The sequence below is a fragment of the Pipistrellus hanaki genome (genome assembly GCF_964339955.1).
Source record: "Pipistrellus hanaki genome assembly, chromosome: 2".
Classification (NCBI taxonomy): domain Eukaryota; kingdom Metazoa; phylum Chordata; class Mammalia; order Chiroptera; family Vespertilionidae; genus Pipistrellus; species Pipistrellus hanaki.
Genome location: NC_140504.1, coordinates 187603039 through 187619142, shown reverse-complemented (window position 1 = coordinate 187619142; position 16104 = coordinate 187603039). Strand labels below are relative to the sequence as shown.

General features: G+C 36.4%; 1 protein-coding gene across 2 annotated transcripts in view; it reads left to right on the top strand.

Moving 5' to 3' along the window:
* The window catches only part of KDM1A (lysine demethylase 1A), a 62198-nt gene that overhangs the window by 1237 nt on the left and 44857 nt on the right, over positions 1-16104 (top strand). For both annotated transcript variants that reach the window (XM_084874919.1, XM_084874918.1), the window contains exon 2: positions 12060-12225. In XM_084874919.1, the coding sequence (XP_084731045.1) occupies positions 12060-12225 (166 nt within the window). The remainder of the gene's footprint in view (positions 1-12059; positions 12226-16104) is intronic.

Genomic DNA, 16104 nt, shown 5'->3' with positions numbered 1-16104 from the left:
GGGGCAGGTTTGACCAGCTTCATCTTAGGGATGAGTAAACGTGAGGCACACAGTTGAAGCAACCTGCCCAAAGCCACACGGCTAAGTGGTGGAACTGGAATGTAAGCCCTGCACTTTGGTGTGTGCTGATAAGGTATCATCAGCCTCTGAAACAAAAGACCACATGGGATAGCTACAGCGGATAGGGCACTGGGGCAGTACCAGAGCGCAGGCGGTGTCTATTTGTTTTTAATTTTTATTGAATTTATTGGGATGACATTGGTTAATAACTTACAGGTTTCAGGTGGACAGTTCCGTAATCCATCATCTGTATATTGTATTGTGTGTTCACCACTCCAAGTGCACAGACTTTTTAAACTGGGGCCTTTATTGGAGATTTCATGGTTCAGTTGAAAAACTAGAGATATATGTACATATAATTTTTAAGTAAATATTTAAAACCATACAATTCATATGATTTGTGCATACAAGTTTTCCTTCTGTATATAATTATACCAAGTCATTGTGTATGAGGAACTTCTGTGTGTGTGTGTGTGTCTCACGTAACATTGTCTCTCAGTTCTGGGGGCTGGAAGTATGAAATCAAGATATCTGGAGGGTTGGTTTTTTGTTTTTTGTTTCTTTCTTTCTTTGAGCTGGGAGACTCTCCTTCTACCTTCTGATAGCTAAATATGAGGAGCCTCCTAAGAGGAGCTATCACATTCTGTTGCCCACTTCAGAGATTTCTCTCCAGGAATACCTTGTGCGAAGTAAAAGGAGGGAAGTATTTTCAGGGGCTTTTACCAAAGCATGGGTTAGAAAAACAGAGGGCCCTGCTGGTGTGCCTCAGTGGTTGAGTGTCCACCTATGAACCAGGAGGTCGCAGTTTCATTCCCAGTCATGGGGAATGTAGGAGGCAACTGATCCATGATTCTTCCTCATTATTTATGTTTCTATCTCTCCTCTTTTCCTCTCTGAAATCAATAAAATATATTTTAATGAAAAATAAGAAAGAGCACAGGTTGTCGACTCTTAACTCAGAAATGAAATAGAGGATGGAAGCCTAATAGGGTTTTAATTTTACTATTTCAATGAAAAGTATGGCTAGAAACCCATGTGATAAGATGGGGTTTTTGGTTTTTTGTTGTTTTTTTAATGTGTTTATTTTGTTTTTTGGGTTTTTTGGGTGTTTTTTTTTGTTTTTGTTTTTGTTTATTTTTTATTTTTTTTATTTTTTTAAAAATATATTTTATTGATTTTATACAGAGAGGAAGGGAGAGAGATAGAGAGTTAGAAACATCGATGAGAGAGAGTCATCGATCAGCTGCCTCTTGCACACCCCCTACTGGGGATATGCCCACAACCAAGGCACATGCCCTTGACCGGAATCGAACCCGGGACCTTTCAGTCCCCAAGCCGACGCTCTATCCGTTGAGCCAAACCGGTCCTGGCTGTTTGGTTTTTTTTGTTTTTTTTTGAAAATTCACATACCATAAAATTTACCATTTTTAAGTGTACAACTCATTGTTGTTGTTTTTTGTTTTTTGTGTGTGTTTTTTTTTGTGTGTGTGTGTGTGTGTTTTTTTTTTTTTTTTTAGCATAATCAAAGTTGTGCAACCAGCACCAGAGTTAATTTTAGGACATTTTCATCACCCCCAAAAGACACCTGTACCATTAGCAGTAAATCCCCATTTCCCCCTTCCCCAGCTCCTGATAACCACTAATCTACTTTCTGTCTCTGTGGACTTGTCTATTCTGGATATGTCATATAAACAAAAGCATATAATATGTGTCCTTTTATGTCTGGTTTTAGCATGTTTTCAAAGGCTTATCCATGTTGTAGTATTTCCATTCAGTACTTCATAACTCTGTGGCCAAATAATATAATATCCCACATTTTATTTATTCGTCATTTGATGGATACTTGGGTTGTTTCCACTTTTTTTACTATTAAGGATAATTCTGTTATATACACACTAGTGTCCCAGTGCACAGATTTGTGCACATTGCAAGGAAATTAGAAGAAATATTTTAATACCACTATTTGCATCTTGCTAATGAAAAGAAAAGAGGATTCTACCAAGTCTATCTACTTACTCCAGGACTTCTGTGAGGATCAAATGAGATGAGACATGGGAAAATGCTTCACAAACATTTGGTTAAACTATAAAATGTTTGTACCTGGCTATAAAGCAAGTTTGGTTCCTAGGCTGAAGAAACCCCAAGGAGGCTAGTCGATAGGGATAGGAAGCCAGGTATTACTACTTGACTAATCCAATATCATGATTTACTCCCGTGTTTTCTTCTAAGAGTTTTATAGTTTTAACTCTTGCATTTAGGTCTATGATCATTTTGGAAAGAATTTTTTTAAATATGGTCTGAGTTATGGGTTCAATTTCATTCTTTTGCATGTGGATATCCAGCACAATTTGTTGAAGACTAGTCTCTCCCACTTTGAATAGTTGGCATTGATTGACCATAAATGTAAGGGTTTGTTTCTGAACTCTCAGTTCTCTCCTACTGATCTATAAAGTATTGTTTTGTTTGTTTGTTTTGTTCTAATAATTATTGTTGAAAGTACACATGTACCCTTCCCCCGCGGCCCCCCCCCCCCCCATTAATCCCTCTGGCCACACCCCCACCCTGCCCCAGGCCTTCAGCACTCTATTGTCTGTGTCCATGGGTTATACATATATGCATACATTGGTTGATTATTTCCCACCCACACCCTATCCTCCACCTTTCTGAGATTCTGCACTCTGTTCCCGGCTTCCATGTCTCTGGATCCACTCTGTTCATCTGTTTATTTTGTTCATTAGATTCCACATATGAGTGAGATCATGTGATACTTATCTTTCTCTGACTGATTTCATTTAACATGATACTCTCCAGATCCCTCAATGCTGTTTCAAATGCTAAGAGATTCTTTTTTTTACTGCTGCATTGTATTCCATGTTAGAAATGTACCACAGCTTTTTTTATCCACTTACTTACTGATGGGCATTTGGGTTGTTTCCAGATCTTAGCTATCGTAAATTGTACTGCTGTGAACAGAGGGGTGCATACGGTACATTCTTTATGGTGCTTTGGGTTTCTTAGGATATATTCTTAGAAGTGGGATCAGTGGTTCAAATTGCAGTTTCATATTTAATTTTTTGGGGAAACTCCATACTGCTTTCCATAATGGTTGCACCAGTCTACATTCCCACCAGCACTGTACTAGGGTTCCCTTTTTTCCATGTTCTTGCCAGTACTTGTCATTTGTTGATGGCAGCCATTCTGACTGGTGTGAGATGGTACTCATTGTCATTTTGGGGATTTGCATCTCTCAGATGATCAGTGACTTTGAGCATTTTTTCATATTTCTCTTAGCCATCTGTATATCTCTTTGGAGAAGTGTCTCTTTAGGTCCATTTTTTAATTAGATTGCTTATCTTCCTTTTGTTAAGTTGTCTGAGTCCTTTATATATTTCGGATATTAACCCTTTATCAGATGTATCATTGCTAGGTATGTTCTTCCATACAGTGGGCTCTCTTTTAGTTTTGTTGATTGTTTCTTTTGCTGTGCGGAAGCTTTCTATTTTGATGTAATTCCATTTGTTTATTTTCTCCTTAGTTTCCTTTGCCTTAGGAGAGGTATCTATAAACATATTGCTATGAGAGATGTCTGAGATTTTGCTGCCTATGGTCCTTACAGGATTTTTATGGTTTCACCTCTTACATTTAAGTTCTTTTTAAAAAATATATATTAATTTTTTACAGAGAGGAAGGGAGAGGTATAGATAGTTAGAAACATCAGTCAGCTGCCTCCTGCACACTCCCTATTGAGTATGTGTCCGCAACCAAGGTACATGCCCTGGACCACAATTGAACCTGGGACCCTTGATTTCACAGGCCGACGCTCCATCCACTGAGCCAAACCAGTTAGGACACATTTAAGTTCTTTATCCATTTTGAGTTTATTCTTATGTATGGTGTTAAGTTGGTGGTCTAATTTCATTTTTTTTTTTTTTTGCATGTATCTGTCTAATTTTCCTACACCATTTATTGAAGAGACTCTCGTGACTCCATTCTATGCTCTCGCCTCCTTTGTGAAATATTAATTGAGCGTAATGGCTTGGGTCCATTTCTGGGCTCTCTGTTTTGTTCCATTGATCTATATGCCTGTTCTTGTGCCAGTACCAGGCTGTTTTGATTACAATGGCTTTGTAGTATAGTTTGAAATCTAGTATTGCGATTCCTCTAACTTTGTTCTTTCTCAAAATTTCTACCAGTTATTCAGGGTCTTTTTTTATTCCATTTGTAGTATTTGTTCTAGCTCTGTGAAATATGTTGTTGGTATTTTAATAGGGATTGCATTGAATCTGTAGATTGCCTTGGGTAGTATGGGCATTTTAATGATGTTGATTCTACCAATCTATGAACACAGTATATTTTTCCACTTGTTTATATCTTCTCTTTTTTTCAACATCCTGTAGTATTCCAAGTACAGGTCTTTTACCTTCTTGGTTAAGTTTATTCCTAAGTATCTTAATTTTTTTGTTGCAGTGTTAAATGGGATTGTTTGTTTTCATGTATCTCTTTCTGAGAATTCATTATTGGTGAATGAAAAAATCCATCAATTTTTGGGCGTTGATTTTGTATCCTGCTACAATGCCAGAGTCATTTATTAAACCTACTAATTTTTTTATGGAGTCTTTAGGCTTTTCTATGTATAATATGTCATTTGCAAATAATGAAAATTTTACTTCATCCTTTTCAATTTTGATGCCTTTTATTTTTTCTTCTTGTCTGATCCCTATGGCTAGGACTTCCAGTACTGTGTTGAGTAAGAGTGGTGAAGGTGGACATCCTTGTCTTGTTCCTGTTCTTAGGGGAAATGCTTTTAGTTTTTGCCCATTGGGTATGATGTTGGCTGTAGGTTTGTCATATATGGCCTTTATCATTTTGAGATATACTTCCTCCCACTTTGCTGAGAGTTTTTATCAAAAATAAAAAATGGGTGTTGGACTTTGTCAAATGCTTTTTCTGTATCTATTGATAGGGTCATGTGATTTTTTATTTCATTTCTGTGATACATCACATTTATTGATTTGCGAATATCGTGCCAGCCCTGCATCCCTGGAATAAATCCCACTTGGCCATAGTGTGTGATCTGTTTAATATATTGCTGAATGCAATTTGCTAATATTTTGTTGAGGATTTTAGCATCTATGTTCATCAGGGATATTGGCCTGTATTCTTTTTCTTTGTAGTATCTTTATCTGATTTTGGAATTAGGATAATGCTGGCCTCATAAAAAGAGTTTGAAAGTGTTCCTTCCTCTTGGATTTTCTGAAATTGTTTGAGGAGTATGGGTGTTAGTTCTTTGAATGTTCGGTAAACTCCACTGTGAAACCTTCTGGACCTGGCCTTTTGTTTGCTGGCAGTTTTTTTTTGTGTGTGTGTGTGTTTTTGTTTGTTTTTTAAATTACTTCTCCTATTTCATTAATTGTTATTGGCTCCTCAGGTTTTCTGATTCCTCCTGATTCAGTTTTGGGAGATTTTATTTTTCTAGATATTTGTCTATTTCATCCACATTGTCTATCTTTATGGTTTATAGCTGTTCATAGTATTTTCCTACAATTTTTTTGTATTTCTGTGGTGTTCGTGGTTACCTCTCCACTTTTGTTTCTGATTTTATTTATTTGGGTCCTCTCTATTTCTTGATGAATCTGACTAACAGTTTATCAATTTTGTTTATTCATTTTTTATTATTTTTTTTTAGTCTCTATGTTATTCTGCTCTAATCTTTATTGTTCCCTTCTACTTACTCAGGGCTTTTCTTGTTCTCTTTCTTCTAGATTCTATTTTAAGTTGTAGGCTTGAATAGTTTATTGCTGATTTTTCTAGTTTTTTTGAGATATGCTTGTAGTACTATGAGCTTCTCTCTCAGGACTGCTTTTACTGTGTCCCAGAGATTTGGGGTTGTTGTGTGTTCATTTTCATTTGTTTCCAGGAAATTTTTTATTTCTTTATTGATCTTGTTGGTAATCCATGCATTATTTAATAACATGCTACTCAGTCCATGTGTTTGAATGTTTTGGGATATTTTTACTGTAGTTGATTTCTAATTTTATTCCACTGTGATCTGAGAAGATGCTTGGCATAATTTCAATTTTCTTGAACTTGTAGCAACATGTTTTATGTTCTAACATATCTATTTTTGTGAATGATCCATGTGCATTTGAGAAGAATGTATATTCTGTTGTGTTGGGGTGAAATGTTCTATAAATGTCAATTAAATCCATCTGATCTAGTGTGTCCTTTAGAGTCACTGTTTCCTTAAGTTTTTAAAATATATATTTTATTGATTTTTTTTTTTTTTTTACAGAGAGGAAGAGAGAGGGATAGAGAGTTAGAAACATCGATGAGAGAGAAACATCGATCAGCTGCCTCCTACACACCTCCCACTGGGAATGTGCCCACAACCAAGGCACATGCCCTTGACCGGAATCAAACCCAGGACCCCCCTAGTCTGCAGGTCAATGCCCTATCCACTGAGCAAACCGGTTTCGGCTCCTTGTTAAGTTTTTGTCTGGAAGATCTATCCGGTGAAGTCAGTAGGGTGTAAAACGCCCCTACTATTACTGTATTATTGTCGATCTCTCCATTAAAGTCCTCTAGAAGTTGGTTTATATATTTAGGTTCTCCTATATTGGGTGCATATATGTTTACCAGGGTTATATCCTCTTGTTGGATCAATCCCTTTAGTACTATGTAGTGACCTTTCTTGTATCTTATGATAGCCTTCATTTTAAAGTCTATTTTGTTAGATATGAGAATTACTTCTTTTTCTTTTCCACTTGCATGGGAAATTTTTCCCCTCCCTTCGCATTCATCCTGTATGTGTCTTTTGTTCTGAGATGGGTCTCTTGTGGACAGCATTTAGTTAGGTCTTGGTTTTGTATCCATTCAGTTACCCTATGCCTTTTGATTGGAGCATTTAATCCATTTTACATTTAGGGTTATTGTTGATAGGTACTTACTTATTGCCATTTTAATTCTGTATGCCTAGGTTTCTTTCTCTCTGTTTCTTATCACAGCAGTCCCTTTAACATTTCTAGTAATGCTGGTTTGGTGGTAATAAACTTTTTTTTTTTTTTTTTTTTTTTTTTTTAACCTGGAAAGCTCTTTATTTCACCATCTATTTTGAATGATAGCCTTGGTGGATATATTAATCTTGGGTTCAGATCCTTGCTTTCTATTATCTTGGTTTTTTTTTTCTTCTGTTTTTTTTTTTAATATATTTTATTGATTTTTGTACAGAGAGGAAGGGAGAGAGATAGTTAGAAACATCGATGAGAGAGAGTCATCGATCAGCTGCCTCTTGCACACCCCCTACTGGGGATATGCCCGCAATACCTTGGGTTCTTCATGCCATTCCCTTCTGGCCTCTAGGATTTCTGATGAGAAGGGTGTCAGTCTTATGGGATGGGAGCTCCTTTGTAAGTAGTAGTTTTCTCTTGCTGCCTTTAAGATTCTCTCTTTGTCTTTAATTTTTGGCATTTTAATTCTGATGTATCTGGGCGTGGGCCTGTTTGGGTTCTTTTTGCTTAGGGTTCTCTGTGCCTCCTTAATTTGTGTGACCTTTTCCTTTACCAGGTTAAGAAAGTTTTCTGCCATTATTTCTTCAAAAACTTTCTCTATCCCTTTCTGCCTCTTCTGGCACACCTGCTATTCTAACATTGTCATGTTTCACATTGTCCCACAGCTCCCTTAAGTTGTCGTCCTGTTTTTTAATTGGGTTTTGTTTTGTTGTTTTTTTATTCTCTGAATGATTTTTTTTCAACCTTGTCTTCTAATTCACCGACTTGATCCTTGACTTCCCCTAACTTCTGTGTTGTATTCCTTCCAGTGTCTTCTTTGTGTTATGTCATTCTTTATATCCAACTGTTCTTCTTTTTAAATTACTGTGTCTTTTTTCATGCTGTTGAGTATCTTTATCATTACTCTGAACTCTGTTTCAGATAAATCTTCTGCTTCATTTATCTCTTCTTTGGGGAATTCTCTTGTTCTTTCATTTGGGGGTTGTTTCTTTGTCTCCTCATTTTGGCTGTCTGTTTGGGTTTGTGACTATGTATTAGTGTTAGAAATAAGGTGAGCCCCCTAAATCAGGGGTCCTGGTAGAACAGAAAGCATACTCAGGAGTCATACACCAAGGCAAATAGCTTGATTTCTGCAAAATGCTACGTACCAACACAGAGTCTGGCAGCACGTATACTGAGCAGGTGGTCTGCTTGGGCTTTTATTTCAGACATATGTGATTCGTTCCTCACTCATGATTGGAAGAGCTTAGGGTCCCAGTCTTGTGCCATTGGCTAATTTAAAGGAAGGGGTGACCTTTGCTGTTTCAAAATAGTGCCCCCAAGGGGAGCTGCAAGTCATTAGAGTAAAAAATGGTGGCTAAGTCATTCGAACCAAAATGGCGGTTGCCTATCTCACTTTCTAACAGAAAAAATTATTTGTTTATTCTCACATTAGGTAGATTTTTTTGTGACTCTCAATTGCTAGTACAGGACTGTGTCAAACGATGTTTCTGGCTAATTAGATCAGGCAAAGACCCAAAGCCTCTTAGAGCAATGGTCTCCAACCAGTAGTTCATGGACTACTGGTGGTCTGTGAGGTCCGAAAGGTTGATGACATCTGTTCTAGAGACCACCTCTGTCTATATACTGATTCTGTTTCTACTTGAATTGCCCTCAGGCAATTGCCCTGAGGTATGATGGTTTTTTTCCAACAGGATGGGGCAGTTGCTTCTGCCTGGAGGCCAATTGTTATTTTTAGTCTCATTTATTTATTTTTGTCTAAAGTTTTACATATGTCTCCTTTTCCCCCAATTGACACTCTCCATCTCTCCGCCCCCATTTTTAGTCTCTTAAGTGACCTCAGGGCAAGGTGTTTTCCAATAGGGTCAGTCTACTGCCTTCCCCCCAGGCAAGGCAAATGTCTGTGTGGGAAAGATGTCCTCCACAGTCTCTCTGGGGTCTCCACTTTTGATCTTCAGGTATCAGGGTTGTTTCCTGCGAGTCTTCTGTTGATTATTCGGGAAGTTCTTCTGTATGTTAGTTGTTATTCCAGTTTGTTCCTGGAAGTATGTCCATGCAGCATCCATTTACTCTGCTGCCATTTTTAATTCTTTGAAGTATTGTTCTTATGCCATTACCACACTGTCCTGATTATAGTAGCTTTGCAGTAAGTTTTGAAATCAGAAGGCTGAGTTCTTTAACTTTGTTCTTTTTAAAGATTTTGTCCTTTGTACTTTCATATGAATTTTAGGATTAGTTTATCAATTTTTGCAAATAAGATAGCTGAGATCTTTTATTGTGGTTACATTGAATCTGTAGATCAGTTTAGTGCATGCTGTAAGATTTCTTTGTAATTCACCTGTGTTTATTTTAATTCTTATTACCATCTCTTATCATTGTGATTTATTTTGAAACTGAAAAGAAAAATTGGTTATGTATTTTTTGGGGGGAGCAACTAGGAAGTAAGAAACTAGGAAACATCTATTCCTAGCCAGTCTTGGGAGACAGAGGACACAGATCTCAAGGGTGGAGTATCCATAGAAATAAAAAGCAAGCTGAGTCCAGTGTGGACAGGCATTTGCTTCAGAAATTTTGAGGTGTATTCAAGGGATATATCTGTATTTTTTGGCTTGGGATTTTTATTTATTTATTTATTTATTTATTTATTTATTTATTTATTTATTTTTAGTTTGGAGAACCCCAAAATTAGGTTCAGGATATTGGAAGCAGTCCATTCAGTCAGGGGGCCCCTGAAGCTAGTTTCATTAGAATAAGATAAATTCATCTCTGAGTGTATATGCATTAACATTATGGCAACATATTTAAGGTTTAAAAATGGTAGAGGGGGTTAGGATTTTAGGAACACCGAGCATCTTCAGGAAAGGGGCCTTAAAAGGACAGAATTTAGAAAAGAATTCTGGAAAAGGATGGGCTTAAATTTTCTTTTAATTGATTTTGGACAGAGAATCATCAGTTTTGTTGTTAAACTTGTTTATGATTGCTTCTTGAATGTTCCCTCACCTAAATTTGATCCTGTAATCTTGACCTAATTGGGATGATGCACTAACCAGCTGAGCTTTCCCTCCAGAGCAGAGTTAAATTTTCTTTAAGACTCATTTATGCCATGAAAATAAACCCTGCCTTGTAAGGTTATTGGGTTTAGATATAATGTAAACAAAATGCTTATTACTGTGCCCAGTAATAAAGTACTACTGGTGGGGAAAAGGAAGTGAAAAATGCTTAGGAAAAAATACAAAGGAATTTGAGAAGCAAAAGGGAGCCCAGAGTGGATAACTGAACGTTTGGAACAATGGACAAATGAATTTAATTGGAAATTAGGTTTTTCTTGGAGCAAGATATATTGGAGGAATCAGTAATGTTCAGGTTGCAGAGTTGTGTCTAGACTGTAGAGAGCCAAACACTATATCTGTGCTGACTAGTATGGAAGCCACTAGCCACATTTAACTGTTGAACACTTAACCATGCGACTGATATGGCTGAGGAAACGGAATTTTTAATTTAAACTGCGTGGTAAGTTCTCAGTAGCCACATGTAGCTAGTCCTGTATTGAAAGCACAAATACAGAACATTGTCATTATCATAGAAAATTCCATTGACTAGACTAGCAAGTGCAGATCATGGTGCTGTGAGAATTCGGAGCAGGGGAAGATGTGTTTGTAAGTTTGGAATAGTGAGGGAATAACATGCAGAGGTGGTGGACCTTGATTTTAGGCATTGGATTAATAGAAAAAGGTGGGAGTCGCTTTAAGGGAGTTTAGGTAGCATTAAGCACTTGTGGACCAGTGTGTTAGCAAATGATTAGAGGTAAGTTTGACTATATCTAGTAGTTAGAGCTAGAGAGTTTATATACGTATTTTCCGGCATATAAAACGACCAGGCGTATAAGACGACCCCCTAATTTTACAGTTAAAACATAGGTTTAGGCCTATGTTTTAACTGTAAAATTAGGGGGTCGTCTTATATGCCGGAAAATACGGTATTTGTTTAAAAGGTTGGCATTCATCTGTTAAACTATCTGACTATATCACGGATTTGGAAAACTAATCTGGCAGTTGTACCCTAGTGGGATGAAAAAGAAGAAAGATTAAAATAAATAAGCAAATAAAAAAGTAAAAATAAAAACTGGAGGTTTAAGGTGATTGGAAAATGAATGAATCATTGTATCCAGGGTGTGGAAGAGACTAGAGATGTAAATTTGAAACTTGTTCATGACACATATCCTCATATTGGGACATCTTTTTGTCCTTGAATTAAGTACATGGTTGTATAATCTCTGAAGTCATGTGATATTTATCTTTTTCTGACTCTGATTGGCTTATTTCGCTTACCCAGTTCCATAGTTTGTACTTGTTAAGTGATTATTGTTTGAATGGATAGGATTGATGGGTGATTAAAGTGCTGAATCTTTGGGGTAGGAAGGGCTAAAAGGATAAAAGAAACTACTCAATATTAGAATATATTACATTTTCTGACGATTTTCCCTCCTTGTTGCTTTTTTTACCTTATTGTCCTGAAGTATCTATTTCTACCGTTTAGCTTAGTTAATAGGATAAAGTTTATATGGCTGGAGGTTTTATTGGGTCAGAACTACCCAGTTTATCCTTAATTTTTGTTTCCATTTTCTGATTCAGTCCCTGTTTTCAGTAAAACTCTTAACCTCCTCTAGCTACTCACGTGATGCACGCACGCATGCACACACTTTTTTTTTATTTTGAGAGTTCTGGGGAGCCTCAAGTCATTGATCTGAATGTCAGTGCTGTGATGTAAAAGATATATATTGGGCTAAATGTGAATTGACACAAGATTGTTTCATGAGAGATTTTTGTTTTTAATTAGCTACCCATTATGAGCTAGCTTGTTCCTTGTTGTTTGTTTATTTCCCTTAAAATTTAAAGTTAAAAAAGCAATTCACATTCACTGGTGTTTCCAAATTGAGTCCCTAACTTTAGATGTTCGCTGTATTTAGCTTTCCCTGGTATAATCTCCATATAGGTAGAGTACAGAGAGATGGATGAAAGCTTGGCCAACCTCTCAGAAGATGAGTATTACTCAGAAGAAGAGAGAAATGCCAAAGCAGAGAAGGAAAAGAAGCTTCCCCCACCGCCCCCTCCAGCCCCACCTGAGGAAGAAAATGAAAGTGAGCCTGAAGAGCCTTCTGGTGAGTGGTAGTAACCAACCAATTTTGTTTTATCTTAGAAATAAGAATAAATGGATTTGTTCTTACTGTGTGATGTTATTTATGTCTTTAGCTTTGGTTTATATTCTAGACATTGGCCATGTGTGTCTTATGCATGCACGTATGCATGCATACATAGTGGTACTGATATCCTTTTTGTGTGTGCCTGTATACAGGAGGAAAGTAAAGAAGGGGGTGGAAGAGTAGTGGCAGTCAGTATAAAGCATTTGGAAAGCTGGAGAAAATAAACAGAGGAAACACACAGAAAGTCACATCCAAAGAGCCAAACCTCTCAGGGATAACTCTGACTCAGATTTTAGAGATAGAAGGTTCAGAAATTATTCTGGTTATTATGGATGGATAACTTTCATGATGTGGATTAGTTTGAGAAGGGTTTTTTCCTGGTGAAAAATTAAAAAATATATCCAGATGTAAAAAACTACTAAGTATAGTATTTGTTAATTATTGAGTCCTCCAGTGGAAGGAATGGTATAAGAAAAGGCTGTGAAGAGATTTTAAACTTACACAATCTTATGACATGGAAAGATTATTAGATTCAGAGCTTAAAAGAATTCTCACTGATATTTCCTTAGTCTTGAGTCCAACTGAGGACACTCAGACCAATCAGCGATATCTATCTATTTTGGAGAGACCAAACAGAAGTGAAAACTTAATTCATTTTTCCTATCTTCTGTCCTTAATGGCATTTCAACTCTTCTGGACTTAAAATTTTTACTATGTTCTCTTCAAAATACTTTTTATATATTTTTATTGATTTTTTTACAGAGAGGAAGGGATAGGGATAGAGAGCCAGAAACGTCGATGAGAAAGAAACATCGACCAGCTGCCTCTTGCACACCCTCTACTGGAGATGTGCCCGCAACCAATGTACATGCCCTTGACCAGATCGAACCTGGGACCTTTCAGTCTGCAGACCGACTCTACTACTGAGTCAAACCGGTTTCAGCCAAAATACTTTTGATACCTTCAATAGCTCCAGGCCCATTCACCTCACCAATTTATTTTAAAAACAAAACAAGTCTGGTGGTGATGGTTCAGTGATTGGGCACATGCTCAGGTTGCCCTATGATCTATGATAGGGGGTGTGCAGGAGGCAGCCGATTGATTCTCTCACTTTGGTGTTTCTATCTCTCCCTTTCCCCTCCCCTCTAAAATCAATAAAAAACATTAAAACAACATGCTTGTTTCAGATCCCATATGCTATATTTTTGCATGATTTTCATAGGTACCTAGATTAAAGCATATTTCATTTGAGAAGTTTTATTATTTTTTTAGCCTTTAAAACCTTTGTTTTAATATTTCCCTCTGTGATGTATATAAATCACCACACTTGTAATTTAATAAAATGTAATAAAAGAATATACAGGGTGTGTCTTCCCCCCCCCCCAAAAAAAAATGTATATACACTTTAATAGCTAATAGCTCAATTTTGAAAATGAAATGTATTTTAATAAACACTGCCTTCATAATTATTCAAAGTGTGTTTATACATTTTTGGGAGGACACCCTAAAGTCTGCGAGCATTTAGAAAAAGATAATTAGATTCCATGCTCATCTCAGAAATCAGATTTTCTTAGAATTGTTTTCCTAAACTTCCTTAGAATGACTTCTTGGACAGTTTTTATTGGATTATATATATTATCTTTGGGACTAATGTTCCTGAGGCAAATGTAGTCACCTCTGTACCTCACACCTCTCTGTTTGTTCCTGCCTCTTGCTAAAAGACTTACATAAATCTTTCTTCCCTTCTTCTGTCCTTACTCTTCTCTTGACTGTTTACTTCTTTCTTCTGTATTCTTTGCTTTCTTGCCTTTTTTCCCTGCCTTTGCTGGAGACTTGCTAATGAGATACATGGGTACAATCCTTTTGATATGTCAAAGCCCAAGAGGTGGTTCAAGGGCTCCTAAGTATTATCAGCAGACACCTAATGTGCTGCTTCACCCTCTTTTTTGTGGTTGTCAGTGTCTCCAGTAAATAACTGATTTACATTGATACCAAGTTGATACTTCTTTGTCTTCTGAAAAACTTAAACCAAGTCTCATTTTGGTGTTTTCTTTTTCATAAAAGCAGCTATTTATTTGTTGTTGGTTGGTTATCTTTTTTCATAAATATCAGGCACCCCACAAAAAGTAGATATCTTAACATACGGATTTAGGATTTGGAACTGTCTTTCATGCTATCATGTTCTAGTTCACTTTAATTCAGTGGGTTAGTCTAATTATCTTAATATTTAGGGGGAAAGTTAAAGTTTGTTTGTTAAATTTAGGAGATGTGTTGATAACAGCCAGAACTTGCCAATATATTGTATGTGGTTATGAAAATTTATAAAGTTTTTTTTTCTTTAAAATAACTTTTAAAAAATTCCAGGTGAGTGAGGGAAGTACTTTAGCCAGAAAAGTAGTGATGCAGTTTACTAGCTTATATCATTTAGAAATAGATTGGACCCTGGTGGTGAATCACTTACACCAGGTGAGTTCAAATATTTAGAAACTGTCCCAAGTTTCCAAATCTTTTGTCTTGTCAGAACCAGTTCTTCCACTTCAGTTTTTAATCAGAAATTGAATGGGAGCATTGCCATATGGGTATCTTAAAATCTTGAGAGGAGAAGTGGATCTGATTCTTTATCAGAACTTTTCTTCATCTCATTTTAGGTAATAACTAGAAATTAAATTATTCTCTTAAGCTATGTAAGTAAGGTTTTAATACATTTCATTCTTTTTAATTTGTTTAGAAAAGTTAGCTTTGCTTTTTTCCACAGTGTTAATCTTTAGAAGAATAAAATATTTTGTTGATTATGAATGCTCAAGGTATACTGAAGTCAGTGGGTCAGACTTCATTAAACTATTGATTAACTCTTCAAATTGATTTTGTTAGATGTGGTTATTACAGGTGGTTAGCTGATCAGGGACAGCTCTGTATTATATATAATCTGTTTTATATATAATCTGTTTTATATGTATGATTTATCTCCTATTTATATTCTTGTTTATATTCTTACAAGAACCCTTGTAAACTAAGGAAAGTACCTGTTTTTCTTTCTGTTTTGCATGATAATTTTGGAAAGAGATATAGGCTAGTAAACAAATTATAAAAATAATTTGTGAGAAATTGGTACGACTGAAATTTGTGTGGTTTTAATTTTGGGACTCAGTTCATATAATAGTCATACTGTAGGTTGAAAGTGTGTGGGGGTTTTTTTTAATCAGATAAAAGAAAACATAACCTGAATTAGTAAAAATAATAAATTACAGAAAATATGTAAAATGTATGTGAATGAGTAAGAGAATTTATCTTAAAATTTGATTACAAACACTGATATCATGAAATTATCCACATGACAAAAGATCCAATGACCAAAATTATTTATTGTAAGGTGTCCTCATCTCCCCTGTGAGGCAGTCATACTGATTACGTGCAGTTAATACAAGTGCTGGGTTTGGCAGCATTGGGGAGTTCTGTGGTCAGAGTTCAGGTGAAGAGTTATTTTGTCATGCTATTACTATGGCCTATCCCAGGCTTTTCTCTCACTGTGCGTACAAGTGCAGTCAGCAGGAGTAGCTTTCAAGTTCAGTGACAATTAACTCAGACAACCTCCAAAGGAACAATAGAATTCTGTTCACCTCATACCCAGTAAGAGACCCTCTTGTAGATTTACCAGAAGTTGCTGGGAAATTTATTCCTGCTAGAATTGTTGATGTTGCCATTTTGGCCTACCAGGGTCAAGTGCCTGGAATCATTTGAGTTTTCTTTGTCAGAGGTATGACACATACATTTACAGACAGACCTAGGGTTCATTCTCTTGTCCTTTTTTGGGAGGAGGGGCATGTAGATCTTTTCAGT